General features: G+C 42.6%; 1 protein-coding gene across 2 annotated transcripts in view; it reads right to left on the bottom strand.

The window, feature by feature from the left end:
- Nucleotides 1–56: 56 nt before the first annotated feature.
- The window catches only part of myot (myotilin), a 22,224-nt gene continuing 3,647 nt past the window's right edge, over nt 57–18,633 (bottom strand). The window contains exons 2-18 of one of the 2 annotated variants that reach the window (XM_026357729.1): nt 15,319–15,370; nt 15,056–15,236; nt 14,911–14,973; nt 14,618–14,759; nt 14,371–14,394; nt 14,048–14,167; nt 13,769–13,973; nt 8,501–8,717; nt 7,444–8,414; nt 6,721–6,871; nt 6,475–6,576; nt 5,775–5,812; nt 4,817–4,955; nt 4,517–4,724; nt 4,249–4,414; nt 3,583–3,716; nt 57–1,951 (exon numbers count right to left, since the gene is read on the bottom strand). In XM_026357729.1, coding sequence (XP_026213514.1) covers nt 1,809–1,951; nt 3,583–3,716; nt 4,249–4,414; nt 4,517–4,724; nt 4,817–4,955; nt 5,775–5,812; nt 6,475–6,576; nt 6,721–6,871; nt 7,444–8,414; nt 8,501–8,717; nt 13,769–13,973; nt 14,048–14,167; nt 14,371–14,394; nt 14,618–14,759; nt 14,911–14,973; nt 15,056–15,236; nt 15,319–15,326 — 3,012 coding nt within the window. In that variant the 5' untranslated portion in view covers nt 15,327–15,370 and the 3' untranslated portion in view covers nt 57–1,808. The remainder of the gene's footprint in view (nt 1,952–3,582; nt 3,717–4,248; nt 4,415–4,516; nt 4,725–4,816; nt 4,956–5,774; nt 5,813–6,474; nt 6,577–6,720; nt 6,872–7,443; nt 8,415–8,500; nt 8,718–13,768; nt 13,974–14,047; nt 14,168–14,370; nt 14,395–14,617; nt 14,760–14,910; nt 14,974–15,055; nt 15,237–15,318; nt 15,371–18,633) is intronic. The other variant, XM_026357730.1, reaches the window with a different exon arrangement.

The following is an 18,633-nucleotide window of genomic DNA, read 5'->3' as shown; positions in this document are numbered from 1 at the left end:
GACTGAATCTTAACCACTGTGCAAAGCATTAAGAAAGCCACAGGAGGAGGCAAAGACAAGGTCACATTGAGTTTATTCCTCATTCATTCTATGATATGTAGAACATCTTCCACAACAAACAGCACTAAAGGAGAGTACACACTACCTAACTACCTGCAGTTTAAAATCGAATTTGTTACAGGGACTGAACCAGAAAATGCTGTTTTCACCTCTTGTGACCCAGATTTCAGGCTTTAACGGGCATCTCAGAAGGAATTCCTGCTATTGGATTGTGGCCCTGTTCAGTGAAATACTAGACTTGCTGTTTGCACGCAGTTCCAGCCAAAATACATGTTTTCTTGTTTTCTTTGTGAAATTAGTTCCTGGCTTCCAAAAACAAGCCCTTCCAAGTTAAGCCTCTTTTAGAGAGCTCTTTTTATATAAGCCATAATGCTCCGGTAAAAACTGGTGAAACTGGCAAATCTGGGCCCAGGCTGACACACGGACACCCGTTATTTTACTGAACCTTAATGAGGCAAACATGCAATGAAGCAGTAAAATGTCTCATCTGCTCTACAGATGTGATCAAATGCAAACGTCCTCGGTCTGAATTTAGTTTTGAGTGCAGATCAAGTTTTGTGTTCAGCTCGGGTTTCAGGCTTGTTGTCCTTTGTCTAACTCGGTGACATTACACATCTCTGGTTGTAAAAGATGAGCCCAGTTCAAATAAATAACTTCATTCACATACACTGTATATCAGACACCAACTTCAAAAACACATAAGTCTGACCACAGCAGAGGATCTGAGCCCAAATATCAGATTAGATAACAGGAAGTCTAAAGTTGTGTTTCAGTTCCTGGAGCTTTACAGACACATCAGAAGCAGCAGCTGTGATTCAGGGACGAACATTTCTGAGGCTCAGACATAAAACATTTTTAACTACAAGCTAGATGAAAAGAGGGCGGCTGACAGAGCGACAGAGACAGTTGTCAGGATTAAAGTGCAGTAATGATGGCAGTGTTGAATCGTGGGACAGGTAATTCATCTAAATTGCTTTCTGTTGTCTATACTAGTCCACGGTAACAGTGTATCAAACCAAAACACAATTATTGTAAAGGTGACTACACACCACATATACCAACAGACTTCAGTACGAGTACTAACTAAGCTACCTTGTGGACTGTTTGGGGAGAATGGTGCTGGATCACAGAACCATTTGTGTTGCAATACTGTGGTTAACAACTGGCAGCAGGGCCGACTGTCACTCCATAGCCGAGTCTATTAATACATCAATGACCTAGACCATTTTTCTGAGAGCAGAGAGGCTAAGGTGCATGCATCACACATGAGCCTTAACAACAAAGAGGCAGATGAACACGTAATGAACAGTGAATACTTCATGTAACTCAGAAGGTCCTTAACCGCCTGGGACTACGGAAAACCTCTCAAGTATTTACTGTGTGTTCTTAAATGTTACTTATTTAATCTTTTAAAAGCCAAATCAGAATAGCAACCTATGAAGGACGAGTTTTTTTTTTTCACATTAACACAAAGATAAACCTTTCCAACAACAGTGGAAAAGCCTCAAGGTCTTGAAAATTTGGCAAAGCCTATCTGTTGCTATGTGCTTGTTCAGTTGACTCTATTCTACCTGATCTGGGTTGGCCTCCTAACTATTCTGAAATGCATGCTCGTCTGCTGTGATGCTATTAATTTGTATTTTGAACCAGAGCATGTACAGAGCAGCTTCTGCCCTGACCTTACAGCTAACACAAGCTCTGGCCCAGCTTTACAGTTCAGACATGTATGATGGGGATGGGGGGGGGACCTACAGTTCTTCGCTCTCGTACAGCGGGGCGGTGTGCTGGCCGGGGCTCTCCACAGTCAGAGCAGGCACGTGGCTCACAGACGACAGCAGTTTCAACGACTTTGAGCCAGGAGGCGCTGTTTTCATTGCAGGGGTCGTACGCGCTAAAAGGGCCACAAAAAAAGAGAGAGTGGTGAATTTAAACATTCAATTCCACTCTAGAAAAGTCAGTGCGTCAGTGATGCTGCTTTGTTGTTGGTAGAACAACAGTGATTATAATTATTCCAAACACCAACATCATTTTTCAGTTCTTTCCTTTACTAACCTGCAGACAGACATTTTTCTTTGCTGTGAAAGACGACTGGTCGTCCGGTATTTCAGGAGAAATCAGCTATTGCTGCTTTACCCGACTTCAAACTTCACATATATAATGTTGTGTGTAAATTAAGTGAAATTAAGATGTTTTCTTCTAGCACATGTACATGAAGTAGTGTCTACTCTGAGGCTGTAATGCCCAGTAACCTCATCCAGCAGGGAAAAATACAGGTTTTTAAGACATTGCTTGTTTATTTAGATGAATAATATGAATCCCTCTACTGGTGTCACCAACAGCAGCAAGACCTTTTACTGGTGGACCACTCAGGCTGAACATACTTTACATGCCAGGTGTCTGAAAATAACTCCTGCCCTGCACAGGACAGCACGGTGTGGCTCAGTGTCACATATGGAACCATATAAGAAACAATGAGTGCACAGCTTCTTAGTCGAAGCAAACTGAACTACTGATCTGCAGGGTTTGAGTTGTCTTATTCAGGTGTTTCACATTCACTATGCGAGTCTTCGAGTGTGTATAATTATAGTTACACATATCAGTAGCTAACAACCCAGTGAGCACATCAGTGTAATGTCATGTATAGACTGCAGATAGATATCACTGCTTTCCCTATACGTGATATGTGATTGTGTTGTCTTAACACCAATATCTGCTTCTTATACAAGACTCCACCATAATAAATCAAACAAATCTAAGTCCATGTGCATGCTCTGCACAGTCAGCCCATTAATAATATTCTTCATAAACTCTAAATATAAAAACCTGGCACCTGGTTTTTGCTCTGAGATTCAGGTCTAATCAGGTCTACATTAAGAAACATAGACCTGATTACACAGCAAACTAAATGAACAAAGGCTGAATGAGACTGCAGCTGCTTAAAGCGGTACACTTACCAAAAATGCCATACAAGTACACTGCTGATCACACATTTTATAACTAAGTCAATTGTAAAATCAAGAACCTCTTTTGTGTAGTGCATTTGAAGACCTGAGTCCAGGTTCAGATAAAGTGGTCTAAACTCACTTTCACGTTGACTGACCAGGTGAGCAGAGGATCAGCTCGTGTTCTGTGCAGCGTGTCGGTCCTTTCACTCAGCTCCCTCTCCACACAGCAGATGGTGTGTTATGTGATCGAGAAGAAACCTTATAGCTGTGTTGAATGTTGCTCCGATGAGCTCTCCCTCACCATGCTTATCGCTCTGACTTGGTGGTTGTGCAGTATTCTTTGAGTAAACTGAACAGCTCTATGTCTGATACGTTCATCAGGTTTCCACTCGATCATGTAACACAGCATGTGTTTAATGTGCTCCAGGCTGTAGAGCAGGATTCGCGGTAGCGTTGAGAGCAGAACATCCTCCGTCTGCTGTTTGACTTTACAGGCTGGGATGCTATGGTAACTACAAGGCTCATACAACAGATAGAGGAGATGGGCATTTTTATGCTCCTCTGCACGAACACTTACTGCCTACATCCAGCCTGGCGTTGCACGTAGACATGCCGGCTTCGTTAATGGCAGAGAGAGTGTACCAACCAGCATCAGACTTCATCACCCTCTCTATCAAGAGGCACTGCCGGCCTGAACCGTCCTCGTACAGACTGTGGAGAAAGAAAAAGAAATTCAAAATGATCATAAAGTCAATATGTGGAGGTGCTGGCTGAACAAGGTCAAATTGTACACTGTATACTGTTGCTGTAACCAGACATGAGTTTTCATAATATTAAAGTGATCATATTTCTGTGTTCTCAAATCTAAATGTTTAGTTAAATAAGTAAAGTAAAATGAAGGTTCACTCGCTGTAAGATTGTATAAAAGATGCTGTGTAGGTGCTGGTAGAGCTGGGGTGACAATTAAAGATTTTCTGGGAGTTTGTTGCTATGAAGTGACCCTTTTATCCAGATGTCTGGGCACTTCTGCATTTATTTGACAATTGAGAGCGAAAAGTCAGGAAACAAAGGGACAGAAAAAGCAGCATGACATGCAACAGACGTCCCAGGCTGGAACTGAAAGGTAGATGTGTGATTCTTTTCCCTGATTCAACAACAGAAACACTTTAATGTGCTTTGTAAAATACTTGATTAGCTCGATGTGTTTTATGTGGAGGCCTGCACAGAACCTTAGTTGGCCCACCTCATTCTGTTGGGGTCAATGCGCAGCATATCTTTATCTTTCTTCCAGAAGAGCTGCGGAGGAGGCGAGGCGTCCACTTTACACTCTAACCTGACAGTGTCGCCCTCTAGAGCTCTGGTGTTCCCCATCTTCTGAACAAAGCTGGGAGGACGGAGAACCTCCTGAGCTGCAGAGGAAGATGTGGCAGCACTCTGTGAAATCAAACCTCAGATCTGCTGAATGATTCATTGTCACCCAGCCTAAAAACAGGATGTCATGACATTTGTACCTATTACATCCAGCCTCATGGTAAATCTGCTCTCCCCTGCTCGGTTCCTGGCCACACACTCATACACGCCAGCATGGTGCACTGTGACAATCTCTATGATGAATGAGTGCATCCCTTTCTCACACACCAACATCTTATGGTAGTCGTCTGGACGAATGGCTTTACCGTCCAAGTACCAGCAGATATCTGGGGCAGGGAGGCCTCCGACCTGAATTTACAAAAGAGAGAGGTCGCAGTTTTACTCCCCAGTTACTCGCCTCAGTATTATCACACATACACAAATGTGTGCAAGTGTTATACCTTGAAATCGATCCTACAGAAGCGTCCCTCCTCTACAGTGAGGTCCGGAGGGACCTGCAGGAATCGAGGAGCGTAACACTTCTCCTGGATAGCTGATCCCTCGTTTCCCCTCTCGTCTGTCACTAAGTGGTGCTTCCCCCTGGAGGGAGAGAGATTATTTATTTATAACCTCACTTTACTTCACTTTCAACTTTTTACACTTCACTAGTGACAACACACACACACAGGCAGCCGCATTAACACTAAATGAGATTCATATCTCTCCTAACAGACAGCTGGAGTTAAGAGACGCCCAGTACATTTAGGAATACTGATGGTCCAACGATGTAGGGGTTAAGAAGAGTAGATGGAGAAATACTGGGAATTTTCTTTGTCCTTGTGCAAAAAATCTTCCCAATTCTATCTCGAATTCCATTAAAATTATATATTGTTGCAAAATGATCAATTCCCTGCTTGGATTTTATTCCACTAAGCAGTTCCTAAAAATCTGATCAGGTCATTATTTATTCATTATACATCATTACATTTTGTCTTAAGCCTTTTTTTTCTTTGCACAACAATCATAACATTCACACAAAATGCAGTCATTTCACTTTCCTGACATTTCCAGTAAAAAAAATTTTCTTAAAAAAAAAAAAGATTAAACAAACGAACGTATTGAACTTTTCCCACCGATGCGTCAGTGATGTAAGCTGCATGCACGACTGCGCAGAGCTTCAGCTTCAGTTGCTACATTAAATGGGCAGTAACAAAAAGTGTCAGATGTCCACAAGCTGTTATTCATGAGCTATTTTTAAAAGACCAATTTAATTTTACAATTGGACAGGCTGAGTAAATACAACCATGCTGGGTGGGAATCTCAAGGGAAAAACCCACGTTCACAGCTGGAATGTTGGACTGGAAACGTGGGTTAATGATTATAGGCAATATTGATATTGAATAAATAAATTGTATTTACCATAGCCCCCCTGTGTGTCTTCCCTCTGGTGAATCTGGCTGCAACACAACAGATAAGCAGAGGTAATCACAGGTTTGAACTTTGAAGAACGGGTTGACAAAATGCCAGCAAGCTAAGTCTGGTTGTGTATTCTGACACAATAGTCCTGTTGTCACCAGTGAGAGGGGCCCGTTCTCAGAAAACGGGCTGGAAATAGCCGCTGACGAACCTTGCTGGATTGAGAAGACATGTGCCTGTGTGTGTGTGCGTGTATACACGCATGTTGTGTGCTGATGTTGTGTGTGTGAGTGTGAAACACAGAGAGAATAGATGGTACAAAGCTGAGTGAGGCTTTTTGACAGAACAATCCTGCACAAACACACAGTGAACTAATCAAAATGACAGCATGAGACCGTTCACTGGGGCTGCTGATTATATCACCAGGCTTTTTCAACTTTGGGGTTGGGAGCCCATTAGGAGGCCCTGAGAGGGGAACGAGCTCCCTGTGCAGCCATTCAAAGCTAAATGACTGTAATAATGTATGGGCTTTACTTAATAGCCAAATGAAAGCTAATGGTTTTTGGGCCAGAGCCAACATAAAGGTCTGTAAGGCACAGTCAGCACTGTGAAACACATCAGTATGACCTGAAACATTCAGCTCAAAATGTTCAGACTCAGGGAGACTATGATTTCTGCTGATGTTTAGTTGTTTTTGTCGTACCTGGTCGAGTTGAGAGTCTGAAAGACCGTCTTGGTCAAACATGTAGGTAGCGTTGTCTGGACCCAGCAGCCTACGAGCCATACGCTCCTCATAGGACAGTTTCTGTCAGAAACAAAGCTTTCTAATGTTAAACTGAAATTTTGGAACTGGAAGTGTGTGGGTGGGGGGATGTTTTTTTGTTGGGTTTTTTTTTTTTAATAAATGACAATTGCTCTGAGGGTTTTCTGGACACTCGGACACACGCACCTGGCTGTTTCTCCTCCTCGCCTCCTTGGAGCGCAGCTTCTTCTCCAGATCCTGGATGAGGGCGTCTTTGGAGCCCTGAATGTCTTCATCTGTGGAGCGAGAGGAAGAAGGCCGAGGAGCTACAGACTTCTTCAAGATTGGCTTGGGAAGGCTATGAGATGATGAGAGAGAGAGATTTAAAAAAACAGGAAGGAACAAAAGTAGACAATAAGAAAGAACACAATAGATGAAGACGACAACAAAAGGCACTGAAGAATTTTAACTTCTGAAACAAACCTTTAGCCTCGTTAAAATGGGCTGTGACCAATTGTACAAGGCTGTAATATACCATATTTATATAAGTAATTCCTTAAAATTGCTATTAAATACATTCAGTGTGTAGACTTCTTTTATGCTTTTAAACATCAGAGTTCCCATTATGGATTTATAAAATACCACATACTGTCCCTAAACGTGCATGACTGCACAAATCCAGTCACATCCATGATATTAACATTTCAAGTCTGTTGGTAACTTTCAACTTTGAATAATAATAATTTTAATGGTAATGGTCTAAAATATCTGTATCGTTGGGTCCACAAAATGTTAGATCACTGATAATGACAAATCAGGAACAGACTTCAATTACCTGTTCTCTCTGCATATGTTTATACATTTTGTTTTTTAAATGAATTTTTTTTCATGTGTGGGACATGCCGACATTTGGTGTAAACTCTGACTCACGTATTAGGTGTTCCCTTGTAGCTGGCTGGCAGGGAGACCACAGCCGGCGGTACCCTGTTCTGACTGCTAGGAGTGTTGGGCTGTGGGAGAGAGGAGGAGGATGGGGAGAGAGGGGAACAAGGGAGAGAGGGGGACACGGGGATAGGCTGCTGAGGGATAGAGGAAGGAGAGGAAGAGGCCCTTATAGGTAGGATAGGGCTAGAAGGGGTAAGTGGGGAGCGGGAGGGGGAGGTGGGGGAGAGGGGAAGGTGGGAATTGGGAGAGAGTTTGGAGTGGGAGAAAGGGGAGAAAGAGGATTGGGAGGGCAGCACGGAGCAGAGGAAGGCAGCAGGTGCTGACATGGTGTCTTGGTTGGCTGGCAGGGAGGCACTGCCGAGGCCGCTGGCACTGGGGATGCTGGGGGTAAGTGTGATGGTGGAGCGCACTGTGGAGCGAGGGAGGGAGGATGAAGAGGCTGGTAAAGGAGAAGAAGAAGAGGTGGTGGACAAGGGACTGAGCAAGTGGGCAGAGGATGAAAGAGGAGGCACAGCAGAGGAGGCTGGGGTGGAAATTGGAGAGCTTAGACTAGATGAGGAGGGGGAGGACTTGCATGTGCCATTGGCCTGGGTCTGGATCTGTGTCTGGGCAAAAGACTGGGTTTGGTTCTGATTCAGGCTTAAAGACTGGAACTGTGACTGGGTCTGAGACAAGGACTTGGACACTGACTGACTTTGTGTAGGCTTGATTTTAGTCTGAATCTGTGTCTCTGTTACATTTGGACTATTCTGGAAACTGCTGAGGTTCTGTTGGGAGTTATTCTGGTTCTCCTGGGCCTCCCTCAGCACACTTTCATAGCTGGGTGCCTGGAAGGCCGGCTGTGACTGTATAAAATGCCTCGGTCGCTCGTAGTTAAAGGCACTGGGAGGGAAGGCACTGGGAGTGAAGGTAGGCAGGTCAGACAGGTTCATGGTGTTGCCTCCTGACTGTGAGGACTGGAAGAGAGAAGACACAGAAAACTGTAGTTCTGTTGTTCTGGTTCAGACAGCACAGAACTTAGTGGAGGATGTAATGTTCTTACACTGAAACTGAGCTTGCTAGGGGTAAACAGCTTGGGTGTTGGAGCGTTCTCTTTGATTTGTGCTGGCGGTGGAGGTGAAGGTGGAGGTGGACTGCTGGGTGTACCCCAAACAGTGACTTCTGGTGACCTTTGGCCCTTTGAGCTCAGAGCACTTTCCTCCTCACCTTGATCACAGGGCTCTCCAAAGGAGTGGTTGACTGGCTGGGGCTCTGGGAAACTGATATATAAAGAAGGACATGTTAGCAAATATCTGAATATAGTTATAAAAACTACAGGTACTAGGGTGAGTACCTGTAGTTTTCCTTGACTACAGGTCTGGGAACCTGATGATATCACCTCCAGAGATAGTAAAGCTTCAGGGATTTTCCATGACAGCCCCCAATCTACTCAGTTCCATGTCAAAACAAATTAAATTTATGGCGCTCGGTTTCCAACCGCCTGATGAAAGGGAAGTCAAGAATTCCTCATGGAGCAAACAGCTGGTCCACAATAATCCACCACAAAACCAATCCTGAGTCCAAAAATACCAAAATAAAACTACTGGCCAAACAGTTGTTTGGTGTAGGAGTGCAAACATCCAGCTGGGAAAATACTTTTGAGACTTAGAATAGATCATATGGATTTCATGTAATCACTTAGCTTTTAGAAACTCCAAACATCAGTATTTCCTGCTGAGTTGGTATGAAGAAGGGTTGCTGTGAAGAGGCAGGAGCTAACTTACAAAGTTAATGGCAGCCATGTTGGCACCAGACTCATTTAACAGATTCTATACCAGCTGGCATTTATAACAGTCCAGTCTAATCCATGCATCATGATGTCAGTGGACAACTTTGCGATCTAGTCTATACATCACATTATTAGCTCATATTTTTACCACCAAGATCAATATGATGACTGGCGAACAGGAATATAAACATCCTTCACCACACATTATATGTTCCAATATGGCTGCCATGGTACCATTGGGACTGTCTAATGATGGTAACAGATATCAGCGGTTCTGCTCCCATTTCAGCCCACTCAGTCGTCCTCTTCCTGTAATACCAAGCCTGGCTGGTCCTCAACTTTTCTACTAGGAAAGAATTTTGTTCCCATGACTACCACGTAGTCTGGGCTACGCAGGAGCATAATGACAATAGCAGTCCCTCTCTTCGCTCTCTTACACACTCACAGTGTTTCTGCATTTCTTCCAGTCTCCTCAGGGCACAGGACAAGTTTATCCTGCCAGCATCAGTTGACCTGCACTCTACAGCTTTGCATTACATTAAAGTGATGAACCAAACCATCTCTGGGTTTGGAATCCATAGTCTGAAGTTACCCGATACCAAATGATGCTATATTTGTAGATATTAGTTTTTTTTAGGTTAAACATACAAACAAACACTTGATCTTTTTTTAAGTAAAGATTTGACAGAGAGTTTTTTTTAACAGCTGGAAACTAAACTCATCATTGATCTTCAGTGGGCTAGCAGCTACTGCTACATTAAACACTGCAAATACTGCAAATCTAAAATACATAGAAACCAGTGTGGCAAAGCCAGATAAGATGTCAACACCTTGTCAGCTGTCTTTGTATTTTCACCAAAAATCATTCCTGTCTTTCTTCTGCCTCTTCAAATGATACATTTTGTGTTTAGACACATGATGACTGAATTAGTGTGTTTTGTGTGCTGATCACTGTGTGGTGTAGTTTTTGTGCTTTAAATGCTTCTACGTGAAAGTAATATGTGCATTTCTATGGTTTAGTACTGTGGTTGTGTGTGTCTATGTGTGTGTGTGTATGTATTTGTATGTGTATTTGTGTTTGTGTGATTAAGCCGGCAAAGCTATATTGGTCTTGAAATTCAGACATCGGCTGGCAGGTGCAGACCCTCTACTGGTGACCTAACCCTGTCAATACACACACACACACACACACACACACACACACACACACACACACACACACACACACACACACACATTTTTGTTTGGCAGTTTTTGTGCGTCAGTGTGAGGACACTCACTGACATAATGCATTTCCTAGCACCCTACTGTTACATAGGCCATGTTAATCTACTGTTTCAAGTTTTAATTTATCACCTGTACTGCCTTACCCTAAACCCTGTGAGCACACTAACTGACATAACCTTCCCTTCCCCTAACCTTAATGCAATATGTCACACAAATTAACGCTAGCATAAGACTCGCAGTCAATTCACTCTGCTCCGTCCAGCCCTCACACCCCCTGCTCCACTATGCTCTTCTACCATCTGCTACACTCTGCCCCACTATACACAGGTTTGTGGTCTAATTTTGTAACATATTTAATGAAAACATGCTAAGTCAAGAGTATTAACAAATCAATCAACAGTTATTCACTGGTCAAGAGAAGGCACTAAGGTGAGAGTACACTGACAAAGATTACTGAGTTTACACCAAAATGTACATTTCTTTACAAAATCACTCTTGTTCAAACTGACAAACATGTCACGCAAACTGTATTAAAGAAAAATACGACAATATATTTTTACCAAAGGAAGTCCCTGCAATGTGTGCAAAATGTGCCATCATTTATCTGAGGTTGTCATCTTTATTCTAGGGGAAAAGTCCAACCCAACAGATGCACTACACATTGCAGATCATCTAATCAATAAAACAATCAGACAAACTTCAATTTGCCCAGAAAACCTCAACATGACCTTAACAGCTAGACTGCTGCCAAAGGTTTCTGAACAACTGTTGTGTGCAGCACTGAGGATAGGGGGTTTCTGAAGGACACAGACGCCATGTCTGCACTTCACATTACAGATGAGATCATAGCCCTGGACACTGATATAAAGTGCCAAACATATTTCACACCCACTGGATTTGAATCTGACCCAAAGTATCAAGTCCAAGTTCCAAACACATTCACGGAACGGTATCAAACAACAAAGATACAGCAGCTCACAGGATAAAATATGACTTTACACTAAGTAGCATCAGAGCTTTTACAACTGTGATATTTAATAAGATATAATATTAGACTTGTATGTTTTTGAAAACTGTACACAGTGTTTTGTACAGGTTGAGGATGTCCTATATATCCATATCTGCAAAACAACACTGCATGGTGCACTTGCACCATTTTTACATTCCCTCCCACATACAAAAACACTTTGGATAAATAAAAAGTCTAAAAATAGGAAAAAGGCTATTAGGTGCCTAACACTTGAGTTCTACACAATAAGAGCTGTATTAGTAAAGGATTAAAGAGGACAAACAGCCAATGTTATGATGAGATGAGATCACTGCCCATTCTAAAGTAGCACTTGGCTTAAGTATGTGTTGTCTGGCAGACAGCAAACACAACTCCACAGCACAATAAGTTCACATATTTCAAGTGCTTCTCCAAGTGGATCCTCAAGCAGCTCCACAACAACAACGGAGAGGTCAACGCCATATTTAAATGATGTCAAAGGTGAGGTAAATGAGAATAGCACAGAGAGGGCACTCTGACACTTTGGGAAAACATGATGTTGACAAGCAAATGTGTAACGTGAAGTTCAGTGTTGTTTACTGATAAACGAATAACGCTGGTTTGCTTAATTTAACTCATGCGACAGCTCAAGTTTTCCCTCCAATATAAAACAGCACCAATATAAAACAGCACCAACCAGCTGATACAAGTCCAAAATAGACTAAAGTCCACTTTCCAAGTGCTCTAAACATAGTTTGACCTTTTACGGAGGATATAACATATTCAGTTCCCGGGATATAAACAACGAAGGCAAATTAGCTTGTTTAGCCAAACATTAACGACGGAGGATAGAAATAAGCGTCATTCGTGAGTTCAAACTGGGACAGCAAACAGAAACAAAGTTCCCCACAGGTTGAAGCCGTTACCCAAACCTTAGCAGAGAGACCGAGGGTGTTTTCTTACCTCCCCCGCGGTCCGTACACTTCAGCGCGGACTGAATGAAGTTCAGCTTCAAACCGTGAAGAGCCGAGAGCTGCGGCGACAGGTGACACGGCGCGCTCACGACCAGTCTGCGGCGACACGTGAGCGCGCACGTCCAGCCGATAGGCTCAGTGTACCAAAAACGCGTTTTGGTCACCATGGTGACGTGTCCGGTCAGCTTCAGTGGTTCGGTGTAAACAGAGTTAATTTACTGTTTACTGTAATTTACTGTTTACTGTAATTTACTGTTTACTGTAATTTACTGTTTTAAAAACCAGTAAGTGTTTAAGTATCATTACAAATGAAAGGAAGAAACCCGAATTGTAAATGATCCTGCTGTTTTAGAACACCACAACAGCGACCTCGGCTGGATACAAAGAGGAAGTACAAATACATCAACTCTCCAGCAGAAAGCATCACTAAAACTGAAGGAGGGAGTGGAGCCGTGATAAATAAACATTATAATAAGAGAAAGGATTAACTGTTTCAGTCGGAAGTACACAAACTCCACTCTTAAGTAAAAGTGCAAGTACTTGGCTGAAAAAGTACCTCACTCTACTACAAGTAGAGGTAGGACTCCAATTTCTTACTCAGTTTAAGTACATGTTATAAAATGTACTTTAATTACACCACAAAGAAACCAACTCAATCAGTCTGAATGACTGCTAAGAGAAATAATATAATACATATATAAAATAAAATAAAAAATATGAATCATATAATAATTTAAACATGATATGATATGATATGATATGATATGATATGATATGATATGATATGATATGATATGATATGATATGATATGATATTGGATTAGATTAGATTAGATTATTTATACCATTGACTTGCATTGTCAGATAAATAAAGTATAAAGTATGACAGTTCCCCCTGAAATTCTAGTGCATTCTACACATTCTTACATAAGATATAAAAGTACGATTCAAAACTGTGCTGAACTACAGTATATGAGTAAATACTTTTCATCTCTACTATTTCACAGTTTAGTGACCGAGAACTCAAAACATCTAGTCTTCTACTAGATCAACTGTGTTGCAAATAACAAATAACAACTAATAATAAAAAAAGGTCATGTCCCAGTTTATAATAAGTAGGAGTTTTCACCCCTACTACTACTACCACCACTAAAAGTAAGAAAAACAATAATATACATTTTTATTTTTAGGGTGAAATTGTTGTTGGACAACACAATGAGTGTTGTTATGACACATACATGCCTTTTTTAACAGGAGGTCAGAGTTACGTCAGTGCAGCGTGACCTTCCCTCCTTCCCTCACCTCACGTAATGGTTATATTACTGACTGAGAAGAATGTGTTCGTCTACTCACTCTTCAACAGGGAAGTTGTCTTCTAGGGGGCTGTCAGGCCACTCAGGAGGGGGGAGGTTTGTCGAATCACACAGGACAGGTGAAAACACCTCTGTGCTCTTTCTGGACGACGACGTCTCCTGATGTAACACTGCCTCTCTCTCCTGACTGAGAGAAACTGCTTCCTGCTGGTGAACGGCTTCCATCTCCAGCTGCTCCTCCAGGTCTGCAGAGCAAATGTTTTCATTGTGTATCGCAGTTCAGCAGGTTAACTCACAGCTGATTGAATAGACCTCTCACCGTTGTAAACTTCCAGCATGGCTGAGCAGGACACTGTGCCAAAGGAGTTGTGGGCGACACATTTAAACAGGCCTGAGTCTGCTGGAAAGGCCTCTGTGATCACCAGAGTACACAGCTCCTCTGAAAGATCAACCACATAACCTGCTTTCATATTCCTAGTGCCATAACTGTCTGTTTCCCGACTGTCTCATACAACATTTGTCATATCTGAAGATTTTCTTGAAAGGAAAAACACGTAATTTGAGAGAAGTAAGGACAAAGAAACTTTTCTGTGACAGATTTATCTTCCCCACCTCCTCATTGAAGTCATTCTGACTGCTCACCTGGTACTGATGCAGAACTGGCCTCTGGAAACACAAGGACACCAGATGTGAGCATCAGGAAGCGGGAGGAGGTTTCAGGACATACATTTCATGTTCATGTTATATTAGCATCATGGTTAGGGCTGTATTTAAAGACTCTGAACTGTTTTTACTGTAATCTGAATATGAAGTCACCTTTATGACCCATATCCAAATCATATGACCTCAGTCCACTGCCATATATGTATGTATGTATACACATGCTTACTCTTGCGTAGTATCCTAAAATCATCTGAGTCCAGTATTTGTTCGTCCTCTCTGTACCACATGACCTGCAGGGGCGGAGTTCCTCTCAGTCTGCACTCCAGGACCACTAACTGTCCCTCGACTGTGGACACATCGTGGAGACACTAAGACACCATGACAATAATGATTGAACAGATGACCAGACAAGAGAAGAGGAGGGACGAGTAAAAGAATAATACATTAGTAGAAGACATTTTGAATGTGAAGTTTTTGTCTATAATTGTGCTCATACAAATACATTATCTGATATCTCACCTTAACAAATGTAGGGGCCACTCCATTCCCTGAATACTGTTGATTGTAAATGGGACTCTGAATCTGGAAACAATAATACATGTAATATAATATGGTGAAGTTTTATGTTGTGATTGCATGTCCATCAACTGTTAGATGTAATTACCCTCTGAGGGCTGACACGCATCGGCTGCACCAGGCTGGAGTGTCTCTGAGTGAGGAGGGTGGACGAAGAGGAGGAGGAGGAGCTGGAGGACAGCTCTCGAGAGGAAGATGCAGTGGAGGAGGAAGAGGAGGAGGAGATGGTCAGAGACATGGTGCTGGTCTTCTTCTGCACCCTCTGGATTCTACACAGTCGAAAAGTGAGATATAACAGCAGTGACGTGTGTGTTTGTGTGTGTGTGTGTGTGTGTGTGCAGTCAGACTTACTGTGCCATGTTTCAGGTGTTCCAGGAGGCAGCAGCAGACGTTGCTGTGCTTTCTACATAGACAAAAGAGACATCTTAGCACTAACTATGTTTTTTCACTGTTGTAGAAACATGGTGTGTATGTATGAGAAAGTCGATCATATACATAAGGAGAACATTCAACACTACACTTCCTAGAAGACGCAACAAAGACCACGCTAGAATCAAGCCAGGTAATAGACTGGTCCACTAACAAGAGGACACTGAACAACAAGGTTGTGTGTTGGAGAGAGTTGCAAAGAAGAAGCCACTACTCTCCAAAAGGAGTACTGCTGCCTGAAGGCTGTTTGAAGAATGTCCTGTGAGACAAAAGTAGAACTTTTTTGTCTTGAATAAGAACAATCTTTGACACATTGTGGTGGGAGTGTCGTGATTTGTGCTGCTTTGCTTCACTATTGGTGCCCGTGCTGTAAAGTGCATTCATCCACCCATCACTTGAACATACTGTTCATATGTAAGTCCACTGTGCTCTGTAGGTGACAGTTGAGTCTACCTTCCTCAGACTTCAGGTACAACTCAGAGTCCTGCCATCTTCAGAAGTTCTCTGATGACTCTGCAGTTGTAGGATGTATCCAGGGTGGAGACATCACACCAGTACCAGCTTTGTGGACTGGTGTGGGCTCAATCATCAACTCAGCATCAGTAAAACAAGCGAGCTGGTGATGGACTTAAACTGGACAAAGAACACAGACAGTACATCCAGCTCTGAGTCTTTGTTTACAGTGTTGCTGAGGAGGCTCAGGTTCTTCAACATCAGCAGTACCATGCTGCAGATGTGGCGAACAGTATTATCTTCTGCTGGTCTACTGGGGCTGCAACATGACGGTGGCAGACACTAATAGGATGAACAAACTGATCAGGAGAGCTGGCTCTGTTCTGGGGGTGGAGCTGGACCCTCTACATGTTGTAGCTGAGAGGAGGACGCTGTCCAAACTCCTCTCAATCCTGGACAATCCTTCCCACCCACTGCACAGTGGGCTGCTGGACAGAGGAGCACGTTCAGCCAGAGACTGATCAACATTAGGTGCTTCACAGTGATTATTTATATAATATATTTGTTGTCATTCCATCCTGGACTATAATTATTGACACACACACACACACACACACACACACACACACACACACACACATACACACACTTACATATGTTCCAGATTACCTAATGTCTCTGTGGTGGTCTCTGTATTGAAGGTAAATGGAGTCTTTCATCATTTCAAAGCTCACAGTCCTCTGCAGCTCTGTCCTGGGACCAGAGAAGTAGCTGACAGAGGAGGCTGAGGTTCAGGTTTCCGTGCTAAATTAAACTCTGCTGCCTCCTGAGCACAGCAGACACTCTCTGACCTGAGATAAATCTCTATGTCTCCAGTATGGGGACACAGATGGAGAACCAGGGGGCGATGAAATCCACTTTCACTTCCGATGTGTATGCCTGCTCTACCTGCGACTTCCATCTGTCGGTCAAAGTGCCACACAGGGATTAAAGCATTAACGTCAGCACAGCAATAATAGTCTGAACAAGAGGATCGCAGCTTAAGAAAAATAGCCGAGGGATGTACAACATCCACGAGCACATCCAGTTTTCCCCTCAGATAATCACTCCCAACAGGTGTGTTTGTATATGTACCCGTTGCTGATACAACAGCAGCTGCTGCGGAACCCTTCGTATCGATTGTCTTTGTGTAATACAAGCACAGGATTTACACAAGCTGCATTCACAAAGTGCCGCTGGCAAACAGCAGAAAGAGGAGGCCACATCCAGGAAGCAAGTGGCCAAGTCCAGTGATGATACAGACAAGTGCAACATTTTCATAATATCACATTATGGTGCAGCACGGCTCCAGTTAAAGTGTCACTCCCAGAATTTACTGATGCGTTTGCATGGAGTTGGACAGATTAAATAAAGAACGGTCAAAATTGTAGCAACCTATCCTGACTGTTATTCTCTAGCATGCATCCAGTGCCAACAATAAGTTTCCCATTATGCAACTTTATTATGTCTTTCAGTAGATGTGGAGGCACAGCAGGGCAGGACATGGTGCAGGCTTTGTGTTTGAGTTTGCCAGCACCAATCCAAGTCAAGCCCGATAACCACATCATGACATCACCAGACAAACCTTATGATGAGTACATTGAACTGTATGTCTGTCTGTTGATGTCTGTGTCTGTCTGAGTAATATGAAATTTGATTCATCGTATAGCATCAAATGTTGTTCAAAGTAATAATGCCAGCATTTCTGTCCTAGTACTACACCCACCTATTAATGCATCATTCCAAGCCCACTCTGAGCCCCGGACTGACCCAATAACCAGATCTACACCACAGACAACTCCCAACACAACATTTGTGTGTGTGGTTAGAGCAGCTGCATTGTTACTGTACAACATAATCTAATTAATGTTCAACATGGCAAATCTGATGATGCAGTCTTTTCTGTTTCTGTGTCAACGACAAATAATGTCAGGTATTTTTAACGCCACGTATCCTCCCGGGACAAGGTTCATCCCACCTGTTCCGTTACAGCAGAGACTAGAGAAAACGGCAGAGTCAGGAGAGTGCCAGGAGTTCAGTGTGAGTCACGGAGGGGAACTTTGTCATTCTGCCCGCTGTGATACACAGAAATCTGTCAGTATAGATAAGTAATTATGCAGAATGGAGGAAAACACTGCAAGATGAGTCACTTCTCAACTGTTGCCATAGAAATATCCACTTGCATACTTCATCTTAGTGTGTGTGTGTACATATACATATATATATATATATATATATATATATATATATATATATATATATATATATATATATATATATATATATATATATATATATATATATTGTATGTATATAATGTTTCCAAATATACAATGCACCCATGAGTGTTTACTGCAGCATTTCCTAATCTGATGGACAATCACCTGTCCTGAATGTCCAGATTCTGACCTACACTACATCCTGCATGAACTTTTTTAAAGAGGAAGTCGGAGGAAACCAACACCAACACCTACCCACAATCCATCTGGTTAAATTTAAACAAACCACCCACTGTGTAATTCCAGCCCTGCACACAACACCATGAAGCCCCCAAGCAGCTCTCAGCTGGGGACAGATTTAGCACAGCAGCAGGACATTCTAGCAGCAGAGCAGGATTTGTTGAAATCTACCAACGACTGTTCACTTTTTGTTTTTCTTCTTCTTTTTTTTTTTTTTTTTTGATCAGCAGGTGGCGTCCAACTCTGTGGAGCGCTGAAATCGGCCACCACATGAGTACCTGCAGCC

This window comes from Anabas testudineus, chromosome 10 (assembly GCF_900324465.2).
Source record: "Anabas testudineus chromosome 10, fAnaTes1.2, whole genome shotgun sequence".
Lineage (NCBI taxonomy): Eukaryota > Metazoa > Chordata > Actinopteri > Anabantiformes > Anabantidae > Anabas > Anabas testudineus.
Note: the sequence above shows the minus strand (reverse complement) of the source record. Positions and strands in the feature narration are given on the sequence as shown.